Below are 27,875 nucleotides of genomic sequence, written 5' to 3'. Positions count from 1 at the left end.
AGCTTTTGTCACTCTACTACACCCTTTAAAATCAAATTTAAAAAGTGTTGGTGGTGTACCTCAGAGGTAGAGCACTTCTCCTGAATTTAATCCCCAGGACTGGAGTGGGGGTGGGGTGGAACGGGGGTAGGGGTTGAGGGGTGTGTGGAGACGATATCCAACACATACAAAAGTAGAGATAAAAGTAATATGAATCATTATGGACCCATGACCCTATTGTAACACTTCTTTTTATGGCTGATATATTTCATATCTATCCTTGCTCATTCTTTCCCACTAAACCCAGATTGACCAGCCCCATTTAAAATTAGAAAACAGGAAGGTAATGATGAATAAAGAATATCATGAATAGAATCAAGAGTAAAATTACAGTTTCTACCTGACTCGCCAGTTTTTCATTTGCTTAGAGTGTTTCATGACTTTTATCTATGGATTAAAGCCAGTGATTTGACTTAAAGTTTATATTGCTTTCTGTAGTTAGTTCTAGTGAATGAAAAGATTATTAGTCTCAAGCAAAGAGTTATAGTATTATAGGAGAGCAGTATTGACTTGAATATATTGAGATCAACTATGGAAATCTAATTATCTTTAAATGCCTTTCATTATAAAGTAGGACATAAAGCTTTTATTTATATATATTATAGTCCGAGTGATATTAAAAATAAGCAGTTAGAAAATGGGAAGAGGGGGGCTGGGATTGTGGCTCAGTGGTAGAGCACTAGCCTAGCTTGTGTGAGGCCCTGGGTTTGATACTCAGCATCACATAAAAATTAAAAAAAAAAAAAAAGGTACAACACACACACACACACAAAAAGGAAATTGGGAAGAGGTATGTGGGATGTTATCATTTGTTACCATCTTCTGGATGTTGGTTTAACTTTTTACTTTGCTATAGAAATTCATGATGGGTATGCATTGTAAATAAAATTATAAAAAATAATCTTTTATTAAACGTATCTTTTAGACAAGTGAGATTCTGTGAAGTCACATTTAAATAAAGTTCATTCTGAGAGTAACTTGGATCTGAGTAGATACAACTTCAAAATCTTACACATAGTGCCAAGTTGTATTCTGTATTGCAGAATATATGGACTAAGCTATGACTTTAAGAAAAAATTTAACCAGTCGTTCTCTGTATTATGCTATTTGTTTCAGCTAAAGCGATCCAAACTTCATGAACAAGTTTTAGATTTGGGACCGACATGGAAGAATATAGTAAAATTTTTGAATGAAAACCTGGAGAAGAGTGAAATGCAAAGTATAAATGAAGACTTAAAAGACATATTACAAGCTGCAAAACAAATAGGTATAGTTTTTTTTTTTTTTAAAAGAACCAGACAGATTCCAAACTAGATTCCTTATAAACTATATACTATATGATGGAAAGCTAAAATTTCTTAGCAAGTATTCATAATGATGAAAGATAGTCTTTCCTCTCAAAGTTTAGTATAGAGTGGTGGGGGTGGAAGTAAACCATTAATTATAGTATAATTGTATATGAGGGATTTATAGGAATTTAGAGTATGGAGACACTGCCTGAAGTAATGATAAGGTTAATTAAAATTTAATATAGCTCTAAGAAACATTAAAAGCCATGTAGCTCAATCTCTTATTATAGATGACCACCTACTATAGTGAGTCATGGCATTTAATCTATCTTATGACTGTTTCAGTTCCCAACCTACACTAACATTTTCATTATTAATGGATTATAATTTGAAATTGTAATGTACTTAATGCAGGTTATTTTTCTAATGTTAAAAACAAAACTAAATGAAAGAAAAGAACTTGGTGAAATAACCTGTTTGTACATTGAAAGTCAGCATATTATTCCAAATTCTTGATTAGCTAAAAGGCATAGTTAACACTGCTGTAGTTTAAATTTTTCAGATTTAGCAGGTTTGTACCTACAGAAATTCTGAACTCATTCTCTGGCCCCATGGAATCTCCCTCCACCCTTCCTTCTGACCTCACAACATCTCATCATCTTTGCTTTCACCAGTTGTTCTTCAGACATGTGGCTTTTTCTCACTTACTCATACCTACCACACTACTGCCTGTACTGGGGACTTTGCATATGTGGCTGTCTGTGCTGGGAGTGTTATTCTGTCATAATCTTAGTGTGGGTAGATCTTTTCTTGTCAGTCTGAGCTCTACTAAAAAATCATTTCCTTAACAAAGTCTTCACTGACCATCCAATCTCAAGTTGTCACCTAGTCACTCTTTATAATAAAACTCTCCGATAACATCATTATCTGACACTTTGCTTGTTTATTGCCACTAGGATGTAAATTTCATAACAGTACATTATTTTTCTTGATAATAGTCTTTCCTTAGTGCTAGACTAATGCCTTGCATATTTTAGGATTTTATTGAAGATTCATTTCTCAAATATATGGGAAAAAAATTTCCCAGGTGATTTCTTGAGGGAAAATTTAGATCCATATCAAAAACTGTAGCAATTATTCTTTCTTTTCCTTAGTTCCATAATAAAAATGCTTCAGATCACATAGAAAAAACAGTAATGGAATATATTTATACTGGTTGGTAATTTTCTTCCCTTACACTAACTTTGACAAGTATTTCTATTAAATATATGTATACAAAACTTGAAGACTTATTAATGATCATCAAATCTTCAGATTTAAAAAAAAATTGTTTTGATATGTCATTTACCTATTATTGGCTTGTGATATATAGTATATTGTTGAGTTGAATGTCCTCATTGTTTTAGATTGTGAAAATACACAAAAAAAAAATGTCATGCACATTTTTCAGAAGTTCAAGACCTTCAGTAAAATTTAGTTTGTTTGAGTCTAAGAGAAATTGAGTACACCTTGATGAGTTCTGTGATAGTATTTGACATAGAATCAGATTTTATATTTAAATAATCTGAGTTTATTTATTTATTTATTTTAGTAGTAGTGAAAATGAAAAATCTCTGGTCCACCTTGACTTGATCTGAGCCTTTCTGGTCTTTGTTGTCTTCCATTAGTAAAATGTTGGTGTCCCCATTGTCTGACTACAGTACTTTTCAAAAACTGTAGCAATTATTCTTTCTTTTCCTTAGTTCCATAATAAAAATGCCTCAGATCATGTAGAAAAAACAGTAATGGAATATATTTATACTGAATATTGATTAAATTATTTTTATATAAATTATATAAATCTTATTTAAAAATAATATTTACCCTTTAGGTTAATTCTCTAAATAAGTCACAAGTCAAAAAAGAGTTTTTAACATACCAGTCAATAAATGTAATCCTTTTGATGCAATACCTAATTCATACTAGGGACTAATCAACCAACTGATGTGTTTAAAAGTATTGATTATTTGGACATGTGTTATCTCAAAGGAATATTTCCTAGACAGATGAAATCTTGGTATTGGATTTAGGCAAATGCTCTATTATACCTTCTTTTTAAAGTTTGTTCTTAATTCAGTTAAATAACAAATTCACTTAAACTAATAGTTGATTAGTAGTTAGCCACCCTTTCTGAGTGAAGATGCTACTGATACTAGAAATGTAATTAATACTTGCATTTTTGAAAAGATAGGTTACTACTGTATTTCTTTTTTAGCGAAGATAGTTTTGGTGTAATTATATTAAAAAGGTAAAGCAAAAGAATAAATAAAAAGAATAATTTGTGTATAACATAATATGAAACACTTGTTTAAGACCATGTATATGATTAGTCAGAATAATAGACATTTTAAACAGGAGGAAGTGAATTCTGTGGTTGGCATATAGCTAATGGAGACCTAGAAATCTTGGATTCTTACCTTTCCTTTTTTTTTTTTTTTTTAATAGTCAAGGATCATGTCGTAGTCAGGTCTACTTTTCAGCTACTCTTAAAATTTTCTCCCTTTATGTATTTACTATTGCCCTATCTCAAGCTTTGACCATCCCATGTCTGAACCATTGTAGTGGTCTGTTTCCTCTGCTTTTTTTTTTTTTTTTTTTTTAACTCTTCCAACTTCTTCACTGTCAACAGACTGATCTTTGTAAAAAGAAAGTTCACTTTTTTTACTGTTTTACCCTTTAGATAAAATAGTTTAAAATGACATATAAAAAGAGCTCTTTTATTAATTGACAGAATTCTTTTTTTTGCAATAGTATCATATACAACCTTCCAACTTATTTAGTGTTTACTTTTTGAATTTTTTTCTCTGTTTTTCATGTGTTAAAATAACCTTCCCCATTATGTTTAACTGGTAATTGCTTCTCATCTCTGAAGAAGTAGCTTCAGTGTCATTCATTTGTGTTCTGCATGATTCCTTTCTGATCTTAACACACCATTAGACTATCACCATTTTGAAAAGATACCATAATTTTTAGAGTACTTTTCTCATTGCTTGATAATTTCTTACCTCTTACTCCTCCCTAATGCACGGTGTGAATGCCTTGCACTCTAGTGCCTAATGTGCTGCAAGGGATACAGTAGGTATTCTCAGCAAACAAATGGAATATTGAGAAGCCAACTAAAAAGTCCTCTGTAGTCTTCGTTACCAGTAATGATGATGATGTCTTACAAATGGCAGCTTTTCTTTTTCCTGTTATTTTCAAGAGTCTCCTGTCATTTACATGTAATGTATCCCAAATCTTTTAATAAATTTGTTTTTCTTTCAACATTATTTTAATAATAAGGCATGGTTTTAGGGGGCAGTAATTATAAGTCATTTAAAAATAGGATTCTTGACCCTTAGTATATCCACATATTCAAAGTACCCAAAATTCATCTCCTTCATGAATTTTGATGGGTAAGCATGCTCAGATTAACCTATATTCTTGTTACAACAAAATTTGCCAGTGTATTTTTTTTTTTTTGTAATACAAGTAAGAACATTTTTTGAAAAGAGGTTAAGAAAGTCAATAAAATGCATCATGTGCTAGGCATATAGTTCTGTTATTAAGTTTTAAATCATTTTAGGAGACAGATAAAATTTGTACAATAGAGATAGGTAGAAGTTAGAATATGTGAGTCAAGAATGGTAGGCAACTTTAATAGATTAATGGATAAAGAAACTGGTATATATATACAGAATGGAATACTACCTAGCTTTAAAGAAGAATGAAATTATGGCATTTATGGGTAAATGGACAGGGTTGGAGAATATCATGCTAAGCGATGTAAGCCAATCCCCAGAAATCAAAGTGCAAATGTTTTCTCTGATAAATAGATACTGATCCATAATGGGCAGGAGGTGAGCAAGGGAAGAATGCGCTTTGGATGGAGCAGAAGGGGTAAGGTAAAGGGGAGATTATGGGGGATAAGATGGAAGAAAGAAATGGACATTATTACCCCTATGTATGGGTGTGATTGCATGAATGGTGTGACTCTACATCGTACAACCAGAGAAATGAGAAGTTGTGCTCCATTTGTGTAAAAAAAAAAAAAATTGTAGGCAGGTGGGTAATAAGATCCTACAGTTCCCTAATCAGTTCTTAATTGAATATCTCCCCCAGAACCGGAATAGAATGTTTGAAATTATTGCAGAGCACAATGATCTAATGATTTTACAGATACAGATCAATTCAGAATTTATGTAGTTTCTTTCAGTATTTTTCCGTGCAAGACCTATTTGTTATTCCTTTCTTAGATTTTAACGACTGTTATATTGAGGTTTTGACATTTCTGTGCCTCTTTCCTTTAATAATTTTATGAAAAATATTAATTAGAAGATAGTTTTGGGGGCTGAGGATATAATTAGTATTACAGCACTTGTATGGCATGTGCAAGGACTTGGATTTGATACCTAGTATTACAAAAAGCAAAAGGAAAAGAAAAAAGGTAGGTAGGTTGGACAGGAGTATGGTTTAGGTGAATTATCAAGGACATAAGATTTTACTATTAAAGAAATAGAGGAATCTAAACGTGGGATGGAAAACAGTTTTAAAATGATTAGAAAAGGACATATAAAATATTAGCTTCTCAGTACCACAAAAAGAGAAAGAAAAAGGTATTAGCAGGAGCTGCTATTCTTTCTATTGATGGGTAGACATTTAGTTTATAAAGGGAAAGGCATGTTGTTTATGGGATATGATAGGCAGTTTTTTGGGAGTATTTGTGAAAAATAGTTACTTTGAAAATTGCAGATTCCAAAAAGTCTAGATAAAAGTACTTTGTAACAGGCCTCTGCTTAGAATTAGAAAAACTCTAAAATATAAAGCTATTTTATATCAGGCAACTTCCAAAGCAATGAAGAAATATGGGGCCAAGATATGGAAGCAGGAACAAACCAGAAATGTTATACTGGCATTTGGGCCACTCTTCTCTAGAGGTGACTATCCATTCCAGAAAAGGAGGTGGAGGAAAAGAGGAGGATAAGAAGATGTCCAGGCTTCTGTCAGATTCAGAGGACGTAAGGTGAAAGAAAGGTTTAAAATGGATGAAAGAGGAAATAGAAAATCTGAATATTTGTTAAAGAAATTGAATCTGTAATTAAAAATGTTAACAACAAATCTATATTTTCCTTTATGACTTTACTGGGAAGTATTATTTTAAAAGATATAAGGATACTGTTGTAGGTTAAAGATGTTAAAGGCATGTAATAATGAGATGTAATATAAAATCCTTGACTGACTCCTGAATCAGAAAAAAATTACAAGAGTGTTTTTATGGTCATTGGAAAAATTTGAATATGGGTAGGGCATCATTAGGTAATGTTAGGTCTTAGATATAATAATGGAAATCCTAAATCTCAGGAGGTAAATAATATTTATAGTGAAATGTAATGAAAACTGCAATATACTGTCAAGTGGTTCTGCAAAAAATTTGCATATATATGTAGACATACACATACACACACACACACACACACACACACACCTGATTGTGTAATTAAGAGGATTGCAAGCTCATTTGAATGCTTAAAATGTCAATAATTATTGGATTACCACTTAGGAACATAATTTGGTTTATGAAAACAGAATGAAGGTTTAAAAATCTCATGAGTATTTTGTAGATGAAGAAAAAGCATTTTATGAATATTTAGCATCTGTTTATGATAAAAGGGAACTTCCTTAATCTGATAAAGGTTATCTATTAAAAAAAAAACCTAGCAGGTATCATACTTCATAGTGTAATGTTAACATGTTCTCTGAGAAAGTGATTTCTAGAAGAGAAGAAGGGTAGGCAAGAGCAGAGAGAGGGAGGAAGGTTGGATAGCCTATACCAAAATATAGTTAGGAATAAATTCTAATGTCCTATAGAACAATATGGTGACAGTAGTTTATTATATTGCATATTATTTCATAAAGAACTAGAGGAGAGGAAATCTTAGGATCCAAACAGAATATGTTTGAAGAGATGGAGATGCTAATTATCCTGATTTGACCATCCGTACTTTATACATGCACTGAATTATCACATAAGTAGGTATCTCATAAATATGTACAATTATTGTGTGTCAAAAATAATTTTTAAAAATAGTTTCTCAGGGCTGGGGTTATGGCTCAGCAGTAGAGCGCTCGCCTCACATGTGCAAGGCCCTGGGTTCGATCCTTAGCACCACATTTAAATAAATAAAATATAAAGTTATTAAAAAAAAAGAAAAATAAAGGCTAATAAATTCTAAAAAAAAAAAAAGTTTCTCCTCCAAGGTAGGGAATTAGTTAAGAATGCCTGTCACTACTTCTCTTTTTTACACACTAAAAATCCTTGCTAATATAAGAAAAGGAATATATTTTTATACATAAATATATAAATATAAATTATATGTATATAAATTTAAAGCTGCCATTACTCACATGACTATATCCATAGAAATTAATTTTAGCATGGTTAAAATAAAAATCAAGTTTGTTTCTACTAGCAGCAAACTATTACATTTATTTAAAAAAGTTTTGTAAAGTTTATTTTACATCTACATACACATTAAAATAATCAAATCCTTTGAGTAAATTTGCCAAATTAAAAAAAAAATAAGATCAAAACTTCCTTGTGGTGAACTAAAATTTTGTTGAGGGAAATTACACAAGATCTAAGTACTGGAGGATAAACCAAGGATTAAAAATTTCACTCTCATAAAAATATAATTTTTACTCAAATTGATCTACAGATTCTGTGTCATTCCAATCAAAATCTCAGCATGTTTGTGTTTGAGGCTGTGTGTTTGTGTGTATGGAAATTGACAAAATAATCAAAGTTATCATGGAAATTCAAAGGCAAAGAAAAGTCCAGTCAGCCTTGAAAAATAAAAGGGGAGAACTTTAATGGATATTAAAACTTAAAGTCATGAGCAATTTAGACTGTGTGGTATTGGTCCAAGAATACACAGACACCAGTGCACGGAATAAAGTTCGGAAACTAACCCACAGGAATTAGGACACTTGATTTATGATGAAGGCCATAGGGTAGTGAGACGAGTCTGTTTTTTCAGTATATGGTGTTGATCAACTGGGTATATGTATACAAATAATTCTGAACAGCTTATAGAAGTAAACAAGGAGCCCCAAACAGTAAATCTTTTGAAAGATTGATATGGAATACCTTCATGATCTTGATATATAGTAAAATGTATTAAATGGAAAGCAGAATGTACAATTAAATGGCATGATCAATAAATTGGATGCCATTAAAATTAATACTTTTTTCTTGGTGCATTATAATAAAAAATAATGAGATACATTGTTATGTATTTGTACGTGCATATAGCATAATTTGCTTAGTTTCATTCCCCAGTACATTAATACCTTTTATTTGTTAAGAGTAAAAAGACAAGCCATAAAGTTGGAAAATATATCTTCAAGATAAATAATCAAAAAGAGAGCTTTTATCCAGATTAAAAAAAGATTTATATAAATCAGTAAGTAAAGGATAGGTAATCCTGTGTAAAAATATCCAAGAGCCTTGAATAAGCATTTCACAGAAGAAACGAATGGCTAACAAATAGGAAAGAGTGCTCAACTTCATTAGTAATGGGGGAGATGCCACTACATGCCCAGCATAATGACTACAATTAAGAAGACTGACATACCAATTGTTGGTTGAGATCAGGAATGTGAAACAAGAATTTTTCCCCACTGCTGCTAGAATTGAAGTTGGTATAACTACTTTGGGTAACTTTTTGACAGTATCTACTGTGGTTGAACACATAAAAGTTTAAATCCAATGAAAATGCCTGTACACATATACTGAAAAGACATGCACATTCATGGCGCATTATTTGTGATAGCATACAAGTAGAAACAATTCACTAATTAAATAGTGGCATAAATTAATTGTGGTATATAGACTAGCTTATAGTAATAATAAACTATAGCTAAATGTCATGTTGTAACTTAATCTTACAATGTTGACAAAAGCAACCAAATATATAAGAACATTCTATATATGTGAAACTGAGAACGATGTATGACTACTCTTTGGTTTTAGAAGTCAGGATAGTGGTTACTTTTGATGTGACAAGGACTGGATCTGACGTAGATTTCTGGGGTGTGGTGATATGTTCTATTTCTGGAAGTAGTTAACTGACTTATACAGTTATTCATTTTGTGATCATTCTTTGAGCTGTATGTAGACTGTATATATTCTTGGTGTATTAAATAAAAGTAAAAAATAATTATGCTTTTTAGTATAAAAATTTTTGATGAATATTTTAGCCTGATAAAAATGAAAACATAACAAATGCTTGTGTATTCACCTAAGCTATATACTTGGTTATCATATAGTTAGAACTCCTGTCAATCCTACTCACCCCTTAGTAACCAATAGTTATATATGATAACTACATAATGAGTATTATTATGCCTGTCTTTATGGTTTTATTAACATTCATGTATCATAAACAAATATCAGGAATGTTTTCAGATATCACATATCACCAACTATTGCAGTGACAAAGCAGTCAAATCGTGTGTTAGTTTTATCTGATAAATTCCCTGTATAGTTCAGCAGCTTAATGTCCAGGTCCAAGTCTCTGCTGATGACTTGACCTTTACTTCACGTTTATTTCCTTGTATTCACCAACTGTCAGCTCTACTTGTAGATGTCCTGTGTACTTGATTGTTTTTTTTAAGTGTTAAAAAGTAGACTTGATTAGGTTGAGAGTAGATATATTGTTTCTAGCTCTGTGATAATTAAACAATCTTTGGAACCCTAGAATAAACTCTACTGGTTTATTATTTTATTTTAGTTCTATAGATGGATCTAGTAAGCTAATAAGTTTTTCAGTATTTGTAACTGTGTATTTTTTGTATTGTGTCTTATTTTTCTGTTTTAGGATTTCATAAAATTCTTTCTGTAGCTTGGCGTAATTTCGGATTATTAGTTAATATACACAGACATAAATTCAGTTCTGTCAGTTACTATTGGGTAGCTAATTAATATTACTAAACCTGTTTCCTCATCTGTGACTATAATGAAAACAATTCTTACCCTATATAGTTTTTGGGAAGTGAAGCAGTACTACAAAGTGCCTAGATTAATACCTAATACCTATCAGTGAGTAATTTTATTGTAACGTAGATGTACTCAGAGCCATTTGTAAACAAATAGCTGTTCTGTCTAGGTTAAATGTTAAGATATGCCCAGTGATGTAGTAATATAAAGGGCAGGGAACATAGGGGTAGGACACAAATAATTCATAGAGAAGAAAACTTTGGACATAACTTGACTGCATTTTGAATATTTCAAAGACAGAATAATCCATTATATCCATTTCACAAAAGAAATTACAATATAAAAGTGTGGATAACAATGAAAATCATTAGGACTTTGAAAATGTATCAGCTTGTATAAGTATTCAGATTACTTGGGGGATATGGAAAAGCATCTATAATTGAATGGATACCATTATCAGTGCCTGAGTTGGAAGAAGATCAAAGTTTCTTGATAGTTTGCTTTAGTTTATCATATTACTCTTTACTCACAAATTATCATTTCTCTAAGAAAACTTATACTACATTCTTTAGTAGAGGCATTTTAAAGGTTCCGAATAATTTTCATTATGGTATATTACTAAGTATATTCATGATATATTACCAGTATATTAATAAGTATCTGATATGTGGATGCAATATTGAGATTTGTACTTGAAGTTATCTTTTTAAAAATGCTTTTTTCTTAGATATTAAAACAAAATTCACTTAAATTCCAGTGAGTTATGTAATTTGTTTTCTGTCATAATTTATTTCCTTAGTGATGCTCAAAATAATGCTTTTATTTAGGAACTTTTATATAAAGTCTAATTTTAAGTTTTATATTAGTTATTTGGTTACTTGGGAAGTCAAGTTGAATTTGATGTAGGATTTTATAGTACTAAAAATGGCAATATAGTGGCTGGATGCAGCCTTAAATTTGTAAGATGAGTATTCACATTTTGTAATGAATATACATAAAATTAAGTGGCTGTTTTTAAAACATAGGGAAGTACCTTGAACCAATTTTAATTTCATCATCTATTCTACTCTTCATTTGCTTTTCATTAATCATTTGCTCACCTTAATGGCAAAAGTTCATATATAAATGTAGGAATATTCTTAGCATTAGAGTTACCCTTTCAAAAGTGACTATACTTGAACATTATGCCTACTTAATATAAGGTATTGCTTTGCACAGTTACACTCTTTAAATGAGGTTCATTGTATTAGATAACATTATTTAGGCAGTTTTAAATATATATCACATAAATTTATTATTTCCCAAAAAACCTTATGGTAAAGCTTACCTCTATGTTCTCCACCTTCCCAACTGTACTTGGCTTTTTCTTGTAGTCTTAGTATGTTATTTAATTTCCTTGTTTCTGAATTTCTCTATAAAATGAGGAAAATACAAGCAAGATTCATGAGATTATTTTATATACTGTACTTGTTTAAAAATTACACGAGTAGACTATGAAGGTAAATATAGAGAAAGAAAATTATGGAAAGGTGGTATGGTATATGCTCAATTTGAATGATTGTTTTTGTATTTTGTTATGTGTAGTGTACTTTGTTACATGTAATGACTTAGGACATTAAGACACAGGTTCAAATATTATATATAGTTTTTAAAAGAAACATTGTAATCAAGTTAAAATGTCAGGTAGCTATTTTCTATTCATATATAACATGTTTATACCAGTTTTGCCTGTCTTGCTGATTTTTAATAAATTGAATGAGCTTTCGTAGTAAATAATGTAGGATTGTAATACATTGTTTTTCACAATTGCAGATCAAGTGTTGGGGTAAAACTGATATTTAAAGTTTGGACATAAAAATGAAAAAAAAAATGAGTGTTTTGAACATTTCAATATTAAAATATAAGTAGAAAAGATATTTGTAAAACATTTTCTACTAAATGGTGAAGAGTTAACTGGACAGGGACTTTGTTGACAGCTTCTAAATTGAATGCTTATCAATTAATGATGTAAGTAGTTAATATTTTTATGTAATTTTCAGTTAAAATTTTTATTCATTCTTTTCATGGATTTCTTAACTATTAGGGCAGACTATTGAAAAGACAATTTACAATTATTTAATTCTTAATATTTTGCAATCAAAGGAAAATGGAGACATAAATTGTGTTGAGTATGATTCAAGATTGTAGCCATTCCTCAACTCTTTAATTTTAAAAAATCCATTGTATAACTTTGATGTAATAAATAAAATATCAACTATTTCATTTTGTATGCTAAAGTTCTACATAAGGTTTAGGGCTTTTTTAAAGGTTAAAGATGACTTGTAATATGAATGCTACAATCAGCCAGATAAATTGAATTCAAATCCTGCTCTTCACTTAGTTATTTATGGCAGGACTATTTCATTTATTTTGACTTTTTCTTAGTATTCTGAGAAATATTTTATAGTTTACTCTGCATTTCACATCTCATTGCTCACAATATAACTGTGAAGTAGTCAAGGCAAATATTTGCTAACAAAAAAAAGTATTCCAGTGTCATTCTGAGTCCCTCTCTTTAAATGTGTTGCAGTTGAAATATTGTAGCCAGTTTTTTTTTTTTTTTAGGTTTTTTCATTGATTTATGGATAGAAAATTAGATATCCAAGTGGTTAGGTTTCTAGACTAACTTCACTAAAAGCTTTAAGTTCTGAAATTTCTGACACTTTTGCAAATTGGTTACTTAATATGTTTTGATTAAAATATTTTGTGGCCAAAACTAGACAACTTAAAATCCCAGTCCTTTTAGAGTACAAGAGTATAAGCAGATAGAAAAAGCTTGAGAAATTTAATGCAGATGTTAACTAACTTCAGCCCGGCCATTTTTTTTTAATTTTTTTTATTTTTTTTTAATTTTATTTTTTTTAATTGGTTGTTCACAACATTACAAAGCTCTTGACATATCATATTTCATACATTAGATTGAAGTGGGTTATGAACTCCCAATTTTACCCCAAATGCAGATTGCAGAATCACGTCGGTTACACATCCACAATTTTAAATAATGCCCTATTAGTAATTGTTGTATTCTGCTACCTTTCCTATCCCCGACTATCCCCCCTCCCCTCCCCTCCCATCTTCTCTCTCTACCCCATCTACTGTAATTTATTTCTCTTCTTGTTTATTTTCCCATTCCCCTCACAACCTCTTATATGTAATTTTGTAAAGCAATGAGGGTCTCCCTTCATTTCCATGCAATTTCCCTTTTCTCTCCCTTTCCCTCCCATCTCATGTCTCTGTTTAATGTTAATCTTTTCTTCCTGCTCTTCCTCCCTGCTCTGTTCATAGTTGCTCTCATTATATCAAAGAAGAAGACATTTGGTATTTGTTTTTTAGGGATTGGCTAGCTTCACTAAGCATAATCTGCTCTAGTGCCATCCATTTCCCTGCAAATTCTATGATTTTGTCATTTTTTATTGCTGCATAGTACTCCATGGTGTATAGATGCCACATTTTTTTTTATCCATTCATCTATTGAAGGGCATCTGGGTTGGTTCCACAGTCTAGCTATTGTGAATTGTGCTGCTATGAAAATCGATGTGGTAGTATCCCTGTAGCATGCTCTTTTAAGGTCTTCAGGGAATAGTCCGAGAAGGGCAATAGCAGGGTCAAATGGTGGTTCCATTCCCAGCTTTCCCAGGAATCTCCAAACTGCTTTCCAAATTGGCCGCACCAATTTGCAGTCCCACCAGCAATGTACAAGAGTACCCTTTTCTCCACATCCTCGCCAGCACTTCTTGTTGTTTGACTTCATAGTGGCTGCCAATCTTACTGGAGTGAGATGGTATCTTAGGGTGGTTTTGATTTGCATTTCTCTGACTGCTAGAGATGGTGAGCATTTTTTCATGTACTTGTTGATTGATTGTATATCCTCCTCTGAGAAGTGTCTGTTCAGGTCCTTGGCCCATTTGTTGATTGGGTTATTTGTTATCTTATTGTCTAATTTTTTGAGTTCTTTGTATACTCTGGATATTAGGGCTCTATCTGAAGTGTGAGGAGTAAAGATTTGTTCCCAGGATGTAGGCTCCCTATTTACCTCTCTTATTGTTTCTCTTGCTGAGAAAAAACTTTTAAGTTTAATTAAGTCCCATTTGTTGATTCTTGTTATTAACTCTTGTGCTATGGGTGTCCTATTAAGGAATTTGGAGCCCGACCCCACAATCTGTAGATCGGAGCCAGCTTTTTCTTCTATCAGACGCAGAGTCTCTGATTTGATATCAAGCTCCTTGATCCATTTTGAGTTAACTTTTGTGCATGGCGAGAGAAAGGGATTCAGTTTCATTTTGTTGCATATGGATTTCCAGTTTTCCCAACACCATTTGTTGAAGATGCTATCCTTCCTCCATTGCATGCTTTTAGCCCCTTTATCAAATATAAGATAGTTGTAACTTTGTGGATTAGTCTCTGTGTCCTCTATTCTATACCATTGGTCCACCCGCCTGTTTTGGTACCAGTACCATGCTGTTTTTGTCACTATTGCTCTGTAATATAGTTTGAAATCTGGTATTGCTATACTGCCTGATTCACACTTCCTGCTTAGAATTGCTTTTGCTATTCTGGGTCTTTTATTTTTCCATATGAATTTCATGATTGCTTTATCTATTTCTACAAGAAATGCTGTTGGGATTTTGATTGGCATTGCATTAAACCTATAGAGAACTTTTGGTAATATCGCCATTTTGATAATGTTAGTTCTACCTGTCCATGAACAGGGTATATTTTTCCATCTTCTAAGATCTTCTTCTACTTCTCTCTTTAGGGTTCTGTAGTTTTCTTTGTATAAATCTTTCACCTCTTTTGTTAGGTTGATTCCCAAGTATTTTATTTTTTTTTGAGGATATTGTGAATGGAGTGTTTTTCCTCATTTCCGTTTCAGAAGTTTTGTCGCTGATATACAGAAATGCCTTTGATTTATGCGTGTTGATTTTATATCCTGCCACTTTGCTGCATTCATTTATTAGTTCTAGTAGTTTCTTTGTAGACCCTTTTGGGTCTGCTAGGTATAGAATCATGTCATCTGCAAATAGTGATAATTTAAGTTCTTCTTTTCCAATTTTTATGCCTTTAATTTCTTTCATCTGTCTAATTGCTCTGGCCAGTGTTTCGAGAACTATATTGAATAGAAGTGGTGATAGAGGGCATCCCTGTCTTGTTCTGGATTTTAGAGGGAATGCCTTCAACTTTTGTCCATTCAGAATGATGCTAGCCTGAGGCTTAGCATAGATAGCTTTTACAATGTCAAGGTAAGTTCCTGTTATCCCTAGTTTTTCTAATGTTTTGAACATAAAGGGTTGCTGTACTTTGTCAAATGCTTTCTCTGCGTCTATCGAGATGATCATATGGTTTTTATCTTTAAGTCTATTGATGTGGTGAATAACATTTATTGATTTCCATATATTGAACCATCCTTGCATCCCAGGGATGAATCCTACTTGATCATGGTGCACAATTTTTTTGATGTGTTTTTGTATTCGATTCGCCAGAATTTTATTGAGGATTTTTGCATCTAGGTTCATTAGAGATATTGGTCTGTAGTTTTCTTTCTTTGAGGTGTCTTTGTCTGGTTTCGGAATCAGGGTGATGTTGGCCTCATAGAATGAATTTGGAAGAGCTCCCTCTTTTTCTATTTCCTGAAATAACTTGAAAAGTATTGGTATTAATTCTTCTTTAAAGGTTTTGTAAAACTCCGCTGTGTACCCATCCGGTCCTGGGCTTTTCTTGGTTGGTAGTCTTTTGATTGCTTCTTCAATTTCATCCATTGATATTGGTCTGTTCAAATTGTGTGTATCCTCCTGACTCAGTCTGGACAAATCATATGACTTAAGAAATTTATCGATGTCTTCACTATCTTCTATTTTATTGGAATATAGGTTTTCAAAATAATTTCTACTTGTCTTCTGTATTTCTGTAGCATCTCTTGTGATATTGCCTTTTTCATCTTGTATGTTAGTGATTTTAGTTCTCTCTCTTCTTCTCTTTGTTAGCATGGCTAAAGGTCTGTTGATCTTATTTATTTTTTCGAAGAACCAACTTTTAGTTTTGTTAATTTTTTCAGTAGTTTCTTTTGTTTCAATTTCATTGATTTCCGCTCTGATTTTAATTATTTCTTGCCTTCTGCTACATTTGCTGTTGTTTTGCTCTTCCTTTTCTAGGGCTTTGAGATGGAAGTGTGAGCTCATTTATTTGTTGGTTTTTCCTTTTTTTGAGGAATGACCTCCAGGCGATGAATTTCCCTCTTAAAACTGCTTTCATTGTGTCCCATAGATTCCGATATGTTGTGTCTGTATTTTCATTTATCTCTAAGAATTTTTTGATTTCCTCCTTTATGTCTTTATGTCTTTATGTATTGTTCATTGTCCATGTGATGTAGGATTTTTCCTTCCTTCTTTTATCATTGATATCCAGTTTCAATCCATTATGATCAGATAAAATGCATGGTATTATCTCCACCCCTTTATATTTACTGAGGGTTGCCCTATGGCATAATATATGGTCTATTTTTGAGAAGGATCCATGTACTGCTGAGAAAAAAAGTATATCCATTTGATGATAGTTGATATATTCAGTTAAGTCTAGGATATTGATTGTGGTATTGAGTTCTATAGTTTCTTTATTCAACTTTTGTTTGGAGGATCTGTCCAATGGTGAGAAAGGTGTGTTGAAGTCACCCATAATTATTGTGTTGTGGTCTATTTGATTCTTGAACTTGAGGAGAATTTTTTTTATGAATGTCGCAGCATAAATATTGATAATTGTTATGTCTTGTTGGTGAATGGTTCCTTTTAACAGTATATAATGTCCTTCTTTATCCCTTTTGATTAACTTAGTCTTGAAGTCGATTTTATTCGATATGAGGATGGCCACCCCTGCTTGCTTACGAGGACCGTGTGCGTGGTATATTTTTTCCCATCCTTTCACCTTCAGCCTGTGTATGTCTTTTCCAATCAGATGTGTCTCCTGGAGGCAGCATATTGTTGGATTTGCTTTTTGATCCATGATACCAGTCTATGTCGCTTTATTGGAGAGTTTAAGCCATTAACATTCAGAGTTACTATTGATATATGGTTTGTACTTCCATCCACGTTTGATTATTTATCCTTTTTTAAAAAAATTTAGTTTGTTTCTCCATGATTATCTTTCCCCTCGCCCTCTGTCTTTACTGAGGCACTTCCCACTGATGGTTTTGGTTATTGTTTTTCATTTCTTCCTCGTGTAGTGTTTTGCTCAAAATGCTTTGCAATGCTGGTTTTCTGGCTGCAAATTCTTTTAACTTTTGTTCATCATGAAAGATTTTTATTTCGTTGTCATACCTGAAGCTTAATTTTGCTGGATACAGAATTCTTGGTTGGCATCCATTGTCTTTCAGTGTTTGAAATACATTGTTCCATGACTTTCTTGCTTTCAGTGTCTGTGATGAAAAATCCGTTGTTAACCTTATTGGTTTACCCCTGAATGTAATCTGTCTCCTTTCTCTTGTAGCTTTTAATATTTTCTCTTTGTTCTGTATATTGGATATCTTCATAACAATGTGTGTTGGCATTGGTCTACTGTGATTTTGTGTGCTCGGTGTCCTGTATGCATCTTCAATTTGTATATCTGTTTCCTTTTTTATTTCTGGAAAGTTTTCTGTAATTATTTCATTCAGCAGGTTACTCATTCCCTTGGTTTGAATCTCTGTACCTTCTTCTATCCCGATGACTCGTAAGTTTGGTTTTTTTATGTTATCCCATAACTCTTGGATGTTTTTCTCGTGATTTTTTACCAGCCTTTCTGAGTTGGCTAGACTCTTTTCTAGATGATATATTTTGTCTTAATTATCTGACGTTCTGGCTTCTACTTGCTCCACTCTGTTAGTGATACTCTCAATTGAGTTTTTAATTTGGTTTATCGTTTCCTTCATTTCTAGAATTATTGTTTGATTATTTTTTATAATCTCTATCTCCTGATAAAGATGCTTAACTTCTTCTTTTATCTGTTTATGTAATTCATTCTCAATGTGTTCTTTCGCTGCTTGAATTTGCTGTCTTGTATCCTCTTTAAGGTTCCATTCCATCTGTCTAAGGTATTCCTTGCGTTCTTTATATGACCATTTTTCTGATGACTCTCGGTCCTCCTGAATATTTAGGCTGTCCTGCATTGTTTGTACTCCTTTTCTTCCTTGCTTTTTGAAGCTGCTCATGTTACTTCTTGTTGTGTTTGACTGCTGAGTTACTGTTTACTCCTATAAATTTATTTGATGCTTGGGAGGAAAGGTATTAGAAGGGAAGGGAAGAAGTCACTAAAGAGAATGAGAGTTAGCCGGTAGAATTCAAGGAAGGGGGGATAAGATAATTGAAAAGAAATGAAAAGACAAAAGAAGAAAAAAAATAGGAAATAAAAAAAGAAAAAAATTTTTTAAAAAAGAATAATAAAAAAATTAAAACTAGAATTGCAATAAAAAAATTAAAAAAAAACTGTAAAAAAAATTTAAAGAAAACAAGAAAGAAAAATGAAAATGAAAGAAAAACCCGAATCAAAAAAAAAGAGAAAAGAAAAAAGAAAAAAAAAACTAATAAATGCAGTCTTAGAGTTTGATTAACTTCTCTTCCAGTAGGTGGCGCTGTGCCCACCAGGCCAAGTTTCTCCTGTCAATACGCGGGAACCAATCACTGTGCAACAGCTCCTCCCAGACTGGGCGAGTCTCCAATCCTGAGTGCCTAGGTTCTCCTCTTGTGTCTAGTCACTTCCCAGTTTTCCTCTAGCCAGGCCCCTCTCACAGGTGCCGCTCACCACAATACTGGCTACATGCCAGGTCTGCTGCTCCCGGGAGCCCTGTTTTCATGAACGACTGGGCACACTCTTCCAGTTTGCCTTTCCCTCAGACCCTAAGTTTGTAGAGCTTGTGGCTGAGAATCCTCAGCGAATTTTACTTGCCCTCCGGTAGTCACGCCCCCGGTAGCTGGTGCAAGAGACCTCAGCTGTCAGCACTGGTGGGAGTGGTAGTTCCGCACCCCGGGTTCCGCGCCACCTCTGTTTCCCTCGGTCTGGCTATTGCGCTCACGGGAGAGCTGGGAGGGGCCCTTACGGGAGAGCTGGGATGGGTCCTTAAGGTTTCCCCGATGTGTGGAGAGGGAAGGCTAGGGAATTACACACCTGTAGCCGCAGGTTTCAATGAAGTTATCTCTCCGCCTCAGTCTGATGACATCAATTCTCTACCATGGTGGTATGTCTTGCAAATGGCAACAGTTCGTTTCCCTTTGCCGGGTGACCAATGCATCGGGTGGGTGCTTAACTGTCTCTCCCAAGCCCCGTTTCAAACCTGTGGCCACTAGCTATGAAGGCTCGGTTGGCATTTACCTCCGTAGGAACAGAAGGGCCGAATAGTTGTTTCAGCCAGAGGGATTAGTGCTGAGTCACAGCTGGTTGTCTGCGGGAAGCAGGCGAATGGGAGCTTGAATTCAGCCGATCTGGGCTCAGTGTGTGTTCTGAGAGGCCCAGACTGTTTGCCCCAGATCCACGTCAGCTCAGCATTGCCTAGTGATCTGAGCAAACAGATTTAGGTTGTTTAGGACTCCCTATGCCTGCACAGCTGAAGAGGTCAGAGACTTGATCTCTCCGCGCCCGCCGCCATATTGGAATCGACCAGCCCGGCCATTTAAAAAGATAATTCAGTACAAAATTTGTGTAAGTATAAAGAAAAATAAATAAGTTAATTGGGAACAAGATTCTCACAATTAATGTAACATGTCCGGATTTGGATGCACTTTAGAAAACAAGGGCATGACTAATTACAGATTTGTATTCTGGAAGCATATCACGTGCTGTTTCTGAGGCTGCCCCTTCCTGAAGAAAACCCAAGTTTTCTGTTTTGCTCTTTGGAGTAAATTCACTTGGTTAAGAGTAAAGCACATAGGTTTCCTCTGACAGTTTACCTTTTTAGAATGAGGGTGGGGCCTGCAGAACTTTTGTACATTAGATAATTCACTCCTCAGATACTTTATCTGTGTTTTACAAACACTAGTCATATATTTCAGTTGCCAAAAGACCGCTGGCTTAATGGATTGGTTATACCAGCCAGTTGGGGTACCACCTTCTCTTCTACAATGTCTAGAATTCTCCTCCAATGATCAGCCCATTCATCCCGTCAGTAGGCTGACAGCAGATACTCGTGGTCAACTGTGTCATTAAATGCGGACCAAGCACTAGAGCTCAGGTCCTCTTGGTGGAGCTGGGAGACACCCTTGAGTGGTTGCTGGCCCACTGCACAACCACAAGTCCTCCTGTGCCTTAGACCTGGGAAACCCATTGTTTTCAGAATGCAGTAGTCAGCGTCTTTGTTGGGTTGCTATTTGTGGCAACAAATGCTAGTGAGGTTCTTAGATTTTGAGTTCTCAGAGTAGCATAGTTCAGGTGCATAGAGATTCATTTTTGAGAAACTGCTGTGTGAAGTGAACATGTGTGGTGGGTTTTAAGTCTAACTTGGACATCTGATTGAGTTGCACGGAAGAAGAGCTAGTCGTTATGTAAGGCTGTGAACATTTATGAAGCACCACTACTCAACTAAGTTTAAAAATTTTGAAGTATTTTCAAATCTTATAGTATAACTGTGAAGTAGGCAAGACAAATATTTGTTAATAAAATATTACATTAAAATGCACATTAAAAATCTTTATATTCCTAAAATGCTATTTATTATCTTTTTTTTAAATATTCTGAGTCTACGTTTATTTTCCTTTTATTAAAAAATGGACTTGTGCCAGGCCTGGTGGTACATACCTGTAATTCCATTTATGCAGGAGACTGAGACAGATCCCAAGTTTGAGGACTGCCCTGACAGCTTAGTGATATCCTGTCTTAAAATTTAAAAATAGAAAGAGGTCCTCAGTGATATTCTGTCTTAAATTTTAAAAGTAGAAAGGAGTATTCAATGGTAGAGTACCCCTGGGATCAATCCCTGCTACTGCTAAATAAATAAAAATAAAATAATTAAAATGGACTCATTACTTTTTAATATGTTTTCTTTATGGCAAGATATGTAAATCCTGCATGTTTAAGGAATGCCATTTATGGTTATACCATAACTAACCATTAATTTATTAGTAAATATTTAAGTTAATCCCATTTTAGTGATATAGTAGGACTTTATTGTTTATTGCATAATTTCCAAAGATTTATTTATTTATTTATTTATTTAAATTTATTTAGTAAATAAGAATTAGACATAAATCTAGTTTCTAGGAATATACAGGGAATCAGTGTGATGTAGTGAAAAGAACTTTTGTCTAGAAATTAAGATTGCTGTGAATCTTGTTTAATGATTTAGCTGTTTGATCTGACCCAGAATTTCAAACTGCTTGCATTTTATCATCCAAAAAGTGGAGATAATATTGTGAAAGTTTATAGTATATTGTTTTATAAATATACAACTTGAAAAATGATGACAATGGCATCTTTACAAAAGCCTGTATATTTATAATTTAGATATAGAATGAGTTTTTAAATGTGAATTCCATTTTTGCTCAGAGTTTATTATCAGTAGTACCAAACTTGTTTAATTATCTGTAGAATTATCACAAGCCCTAAATATCCTAAATCTAAATCTCCAAGAAGTGAAAGGTACATAATGAATAAGTCAAATGTACAAAGTCCCATTCAATTAATTTAAAAGCACTATATCGTTTATAGAGTTTTTTCAATATTTTATTAGTTGTTGATGGACCTTTATTTATATGTGGGGCTGAGAATTGAACCCAGTGCCTCACACATGCTAGGCAAGCGCTCTACTGCTGAGCCACCACACCAGCTCCTTTTCATGTGTTTTCTTAAATACAAGAGGAAAAATTGTATGCCTGTGTTCTATAAATTACCTTATAATAAATAAGTCAAGACTTCATATTTAAAGAAAATAGGAATAATATTATAAAATGGTTTATTTTCACACATATAAACTATTACTCTTCTATATCAATATAGTAAAAATGTTACTGAGGCATTGTGTAAAAATGTAGTCAGTGAGGCCTGTGTTTAGTGTAAATCAACCAATTATCATATGTAACTAGTTACAGTGAAGAAATTTTAAAAAAATCTACAACATTGTACTGTCCTTGAAACAGGCAACTGAAATTTGGAATTGTAAATATTGGCAGGATTTGGAACAATGAGGCTCTGGAAGAAGACAAATAAGTATATGAAAGGACTTAAGCATAGCATAAGATCTCTTTTTTTTCCCAACTTTAAAATTTTTAATTAATTTATTTTTTTAAACAGTATTTCCCTATATTGTCCAGGCTTGCTTTGAATTCCTTGGCTCAAGTGGTCCTTGTGCCTCAGCCTCCTGAGAAGCTGGGACTATAGGTGTTACCATGCCTGGTGGGATGATTTTGAATGTTAAAAAATCCTTTTTGACTAGAACAGAAAATATATAATAGCCAATAAGACTGAAAAAAAAAAAAAAGTGATGGGTTCAGTTTCCAAGTATGTAGGAATCTGGATCCAGCTGTGTAAGCTGTTTAAGATTTGTGAGTGATAATGTCAGAGCCATGCTTTCAGGAAAGTACCAGTGTTAATTATATTACTAACTTTGCCACTATTACTTTAGATAGGTCACATTGACTTTAGGACCTCTTGAAAGTTTCAGTTCTTTTTTTTTTCTCCTGTAACAATATTCTTTGAAATTATCTGTCACAAATAACAGGTTCTTTTCTTTCTGAAAATTGGATATAGAAGGTAAGGCTGTTCCTTTACCTTCTACTGTAGTGAGGAATTTCCTTCTGGTCTCTTTTAAATAGCAGCTTTCTTTTATGCTTCATCATATGGCTCGTTAATTATATTCAGACTTGGTTATATTACATGCTTTTGAATGAGAGCTAGCTCACTTTTATGTGTCTGTCTGTCTGTCTATCTATCTATCTATCTATCTATCTATCTGTCTGATCTGTCTTTTGCCATGTACGTTTATGGTACAAATTGGAAAGGCAGTTATATATCATTGGGATTTTGTTCCAGTCTATAATTCAGAGTTTTTTTGCACTTATTATGGTTTATTTAAGTAGCTCATCAAATCAGTCTTTAAAGTTTGGTTTTAAATAAATTTAAGCTAGTGTTATAAATTCTTTTAAGAAAGGATTGTTGTTAGGTAGTTTCTGAACTTACATATAGATTAATTACTGATAATGGTTTATTTACCTAGGATAATTCTTCAGGAATTTGGGCATAGATTTTTCTGCTCCTGAATTGACTGTTTACCTTAGTATGTTTTGACTGTTGGGATTTAGCTCAAAATGTTTGTAGTTATTTTATTTTGAAAATTGTAAGTTGAATCATGATTCAATTGAGCTAATAATGTTTCTTTGTTTTTGAATAGTTGGAACAGATAATGGGAGAGAAGCAATTGAAAGTGGGGCTGCATTTCTGTTTATGACATTTCACTTGACGGATTCTGTTGGTCACATGGAGACAAAGGCTATCAAACAGATGTTTGGTCCCTTTCCATCATCATCTGCTACTACAGCTTGTAATGCCACTAATCGAATCATTTCTCATTTTAATCAAGATGATCTTACTGCTCTTGTCCAGAAGACAGAAAAGGAATCTAGTGATGCAGTATTTTTTGGTAAAAATTTAGCATTTTCATTTGACATGCATGATCTGGACCACTTTGATGAACTGCCAATAAATGGTGAAGCCCAGAAAACTATAAGCCTAGATTACAGAAAGTTTCTGAATGAACATTTTCAGGAGCATTCCACCCCAGAGCTCAAGCCTGTGGAAAAAACAAATGGCTCCTTTTTGTGGTGTGAAGTTGAAAAGTACTTAAATGCAACTTTGAAGGAAATGACTGAAGCACCAAGAGTAGAAGATCTTTGCTGTACTTTATATGACATGCTTGCTTCTGTTAAAAGTGGTGACGAACTTCAGGATGAGGTATGGTTGAAGTTATTGAAGTTTTACGTAAATGTGAACCATCTTAATGAAACAGGCTTTTGAAATTTTGTGTGTGTGTGTGTGTGTGTGTGTGTGCGCGCGTGCGCGCACTAGAAATCAAACCCAGGGCCTATGGCATTCTGAGCCCAAATTGTACCACTTAATTATATAGCTCCAACCCAGGAGACCTTTAACAACTTAGCTACACTCCCATCTTTTTTTATTTTTTATTTTGAGACAGTGTCTTACTAAGTTGCTGAGGCTGAGTTTGTACTTTCAATCCACCTGCCTCAGCCTCCTGAACCACTGGGATTACAGGTGTCAGCCATTGTGTCTGGCTCAAAATAGCTTTTTAAAACATAGATAGTTAGCAAAGAAAGTACTCTTTTAACATTATGCTATAGGACTCAATTATGTAGCCAGTGATTTTACCTAGCAGGCATGTATATAATTGTCCAGTGTATAGTTAACAAAAAGACTGACAGAATAATGAATAGTGGAAGAGTCACAAGGCAATAGTTGAGCCTCTGTGTGTGCCAATTATTGGCATAGTCCTGTTTAAATCTGTTGTCCTGTTGTAATTAGTACATTTATTCTGAAAAAAATAGATTTGAATGATAAATTATATAGCACTCTAGTAATAACTGTATAGCATTTTATATTTGTAAGAGTTCTGTGAATAAAAACAACAAACTTCAAAATATTAGTAATTTTATCCTCATATTAAATGACTTATTGATTTAGAAAAACTTTTTTATTTATTTCTGTTTGAAACCGTAACTTGAAAAACAGATTGATCTAGAAATAATTGGATTGATATTTTAGATCATTTGTTCAATAGAGTATTTTTATAAGTTTTCTCCTGTCATGTGAAGGAAAGCATGATTTTAATTTCTTTTTGTGCTGCGATTTGGTTATATTTGAAGTGGTGAAAAGTTTATCTTCAGGGTTTTAGTTTTGCCCTTAATCTGCTATCATTTCATAAATTTAAAATTACGGTTAACCCAATTTTAATACTGGATAGATTGAGTAATATATTTGGTGAAGATTAAGAGAGATGACATTAAAAAAAGAGAGATGACGTACTATTATAGGAAGGGCAGAGGCTTTGAAACCAGATATGTCTTCTTTTCCTATTTATTGCTTGTGAGAATAGGTAATTCAATCTCTCAGAAGCTCATTTTCAAGTGAATACCAATATCAAGAAAAAGGATTTGTGTAAGCATTAAATATGATACCATATATGAGCTGGAAAGTAGCATGTGGTAAATACTCACTACAATATAGATATAATTATTTTTGTGGTTATTATTGGAATTAAGGTTTTAAATAATTTGAAGTATCAGGAATACAGGGGAGAATAATTTTTAATTAATTTAGGGAATTAGGTAACTAAATTTTGAGGGAACAGTCCCATGGTAGTGATAAATATTGTGCTGATTAACCTTAGTTTGGAAGTAAGATACCTTACTTCTGATTTCTTAGTTCTATGATCAGTCTTATATACCTTGAATGTTTCAGACTTGGTTTAACTTATATCAGATCTGTTCTACATTATTAAATGAATTTTATTAATTACTGTGGAAATAATAAGTATTTTAAAAATTGTGATTTAAAAAATCTTACAGATATTTGCTTATTATAATTGAATATATAGCAGATAGCCTATTTAATTGTAAACTGAAACTTGTAAACATCAGACTAATGGATATTTTCTGAGTAAACCATAAAACTATTCTATTTACTTCTGAATATCTAGAATAAAGTTTGTATTTCTTAGTTCATCACCACACCCTTAAAATAACTGAATCTCATTATTGAAGGGAGAATATATTCTGGTTCTTAGGATTTTCTCATAATTGGTTTCATTGCAAGGTCAGATTGAATGGGGGTATCCACCAATTTGTCATGTGTTTATTGAATACTATATTACTAGGTACAGTTCAAGTTAATGGACATAAAAAAATGAATAGGACAGCAACCTTGCTTACATTGAATTAATTATTAAACAGGAAAAGACATATCACATATAACTTTTTATGCCCAAGCTGGCCTCAAACTTGAGATCCTCCTGCTTCAGGCAGAGTTGCTGGGATTACAGGTATATGCCATCACACCTGGTCATTTTCTGTGAATCTTGAATTCTTAAAAGTATCTTCTTCCTTATTATTCTTTTTTAAAATTTTTTTTAGTTGTTGATAGACATTTATTTTATTCATTTATTTTATGTAGTGCTGAGGATCGAACCCAGTGCCTCACACATGCTAGGCAAACACTCTACCACTGATCCATAACCCCAGTCCCTTATATTTTTATATGTAATTAAATTTAATTGTTTACTGTTTGTTCTTGCTAATTTGTAAGCTCCCCAAAGAATGTGTTGGTCCATTCAAATAGAAGAAAATGTATGGAAATTTTTAAGGGACTAATTTTATTAAATTAATGAAAGCTTCACAACAAAAAGAGCACTTTAAAAATATCATATATATTCTACTATATATACAAATGGGGGCATAAAAGAACAAGTCATAGACTCTGTAGAGGGTTTTATATTTGTAGAGGAGTATTTGTAGAGGAATTTAAGGGTAAGCTAACTCTTAAAATATGACTAGATACAACGTTTCCAAGTGGACCAGGAAATTAGGGAGCAAATTTCAAACTAGAGAAAGAACACCATGTGTTCAGACATATGTAGGATGCAAAGGGGGTGTGAGAAGAGACAAGGGAGAACAAATAGGAAAGAGACAATTAAGGGAAAATCCTTGTATATCTTTTTAAAGTATATTATAAGCTATTCTGAAGCCTAGTTGGTCTGGTTCATTGCTTTTTCAACCAGAATTTGATGGATAGTTGAACACATAAGTAAATACTTTACAATTTGCCAGTGGCTTGAGTTGTAGAGTTTTAAAAGGTTCATCCCCTCAGTATTTTGGTTTTCTTATCTATGAATGAAAATGAACAGGGGCTGGGGTTATGACTCAGTGGTGGATCACTTTCCTAGCATGTGTGGGTCACTGAGTTTCATCCTCAGCACCACATAAAAAATAAATAAAATCAAGGTATTGTGTCCACCTACAGCTAAAAATATCTTCAAAAAAGAAAATTAGCAATCGTTATGATATCTATTTGTTCCACAGTATAAGTTTTTTATTTTTATGCTTCAATTAATTTTATGCTTTAAATAATTTTTCTGTGCACTTGTATTACCCTCTTTCAAAGGTAATTAAAAGGTAACCAGTTCCTATGATAGCACAGGAATTTTCATTTGTTTTTAAGCTTTTATTTGACTGTTTAAGAATGTTTAAGTAATCATGTTGTTTGCTGTTACTCCAGAAATTTATAAGAGCCATGGGAACATATTTTTGCATACAAATTAAAAGAAGCATACAAAAAGCTACTTTTATGCTGAAAGCATGTTTGTTCCTTAATGTGATTTGGCGACCCTTGAACAACATGAGTTTGAACTACCCAGGTCCTCTTACATGCAGATTTTTTCAAGATTTGCAATAATTTGAGACAACTTGTAGATGAACAGTGTAGCCCAGAAGAGAAATCAAGAAACCTAAGACGACGACATGTCATGAATGTATCAA

The 27,875-nt window shown here is 33.1% G+C and overlaps 1 protein-coding gene across 3 annotated transcripts in view; it reads left to right on the top strand.

The window, feature by feature from the left end:
- The window catches only part of ASCC3 (activating signal cointegrator 1 complex subunit 3), a 409,213-nt gene that overhangs the window by 17,082 nt on the left and 364,256 nt on the right, over positions 1-27,875 (top strand). For all 3 annotated transcript variants that reach the window (XM_081294719.1, XM_081294720.1, XM_081294718.1), the window contains exons 3-4: positions 1,156-1,306; positions 23,723-24,282. In XM_081294719.1, the coding sequence (XP_081150845.1) occupies positions 1,156-1,306; positions 23,723-24,282 (711 nt within the window). The remainder of the gene's footprint in view (positions 1-1,155; positions 1,307-23,722; positions 24,283-27,875) is intronic.

The sequence above is a fragment of the Spermophilus citellus genome (genome assembly GCF_964194105.1).
Source record: "Spermophilus citellus genome assembly, chromosome: 5".
NCBI classification, from domain to species: Eukaryota; Metazoa; Chordata; class Mammalia; order Rodentia; family Sciuridae; genus Spermophilus; species Spermophilus citellus.
This window is presented reverse-complemented; position numbering and strand designations above follow the sequence as displayed.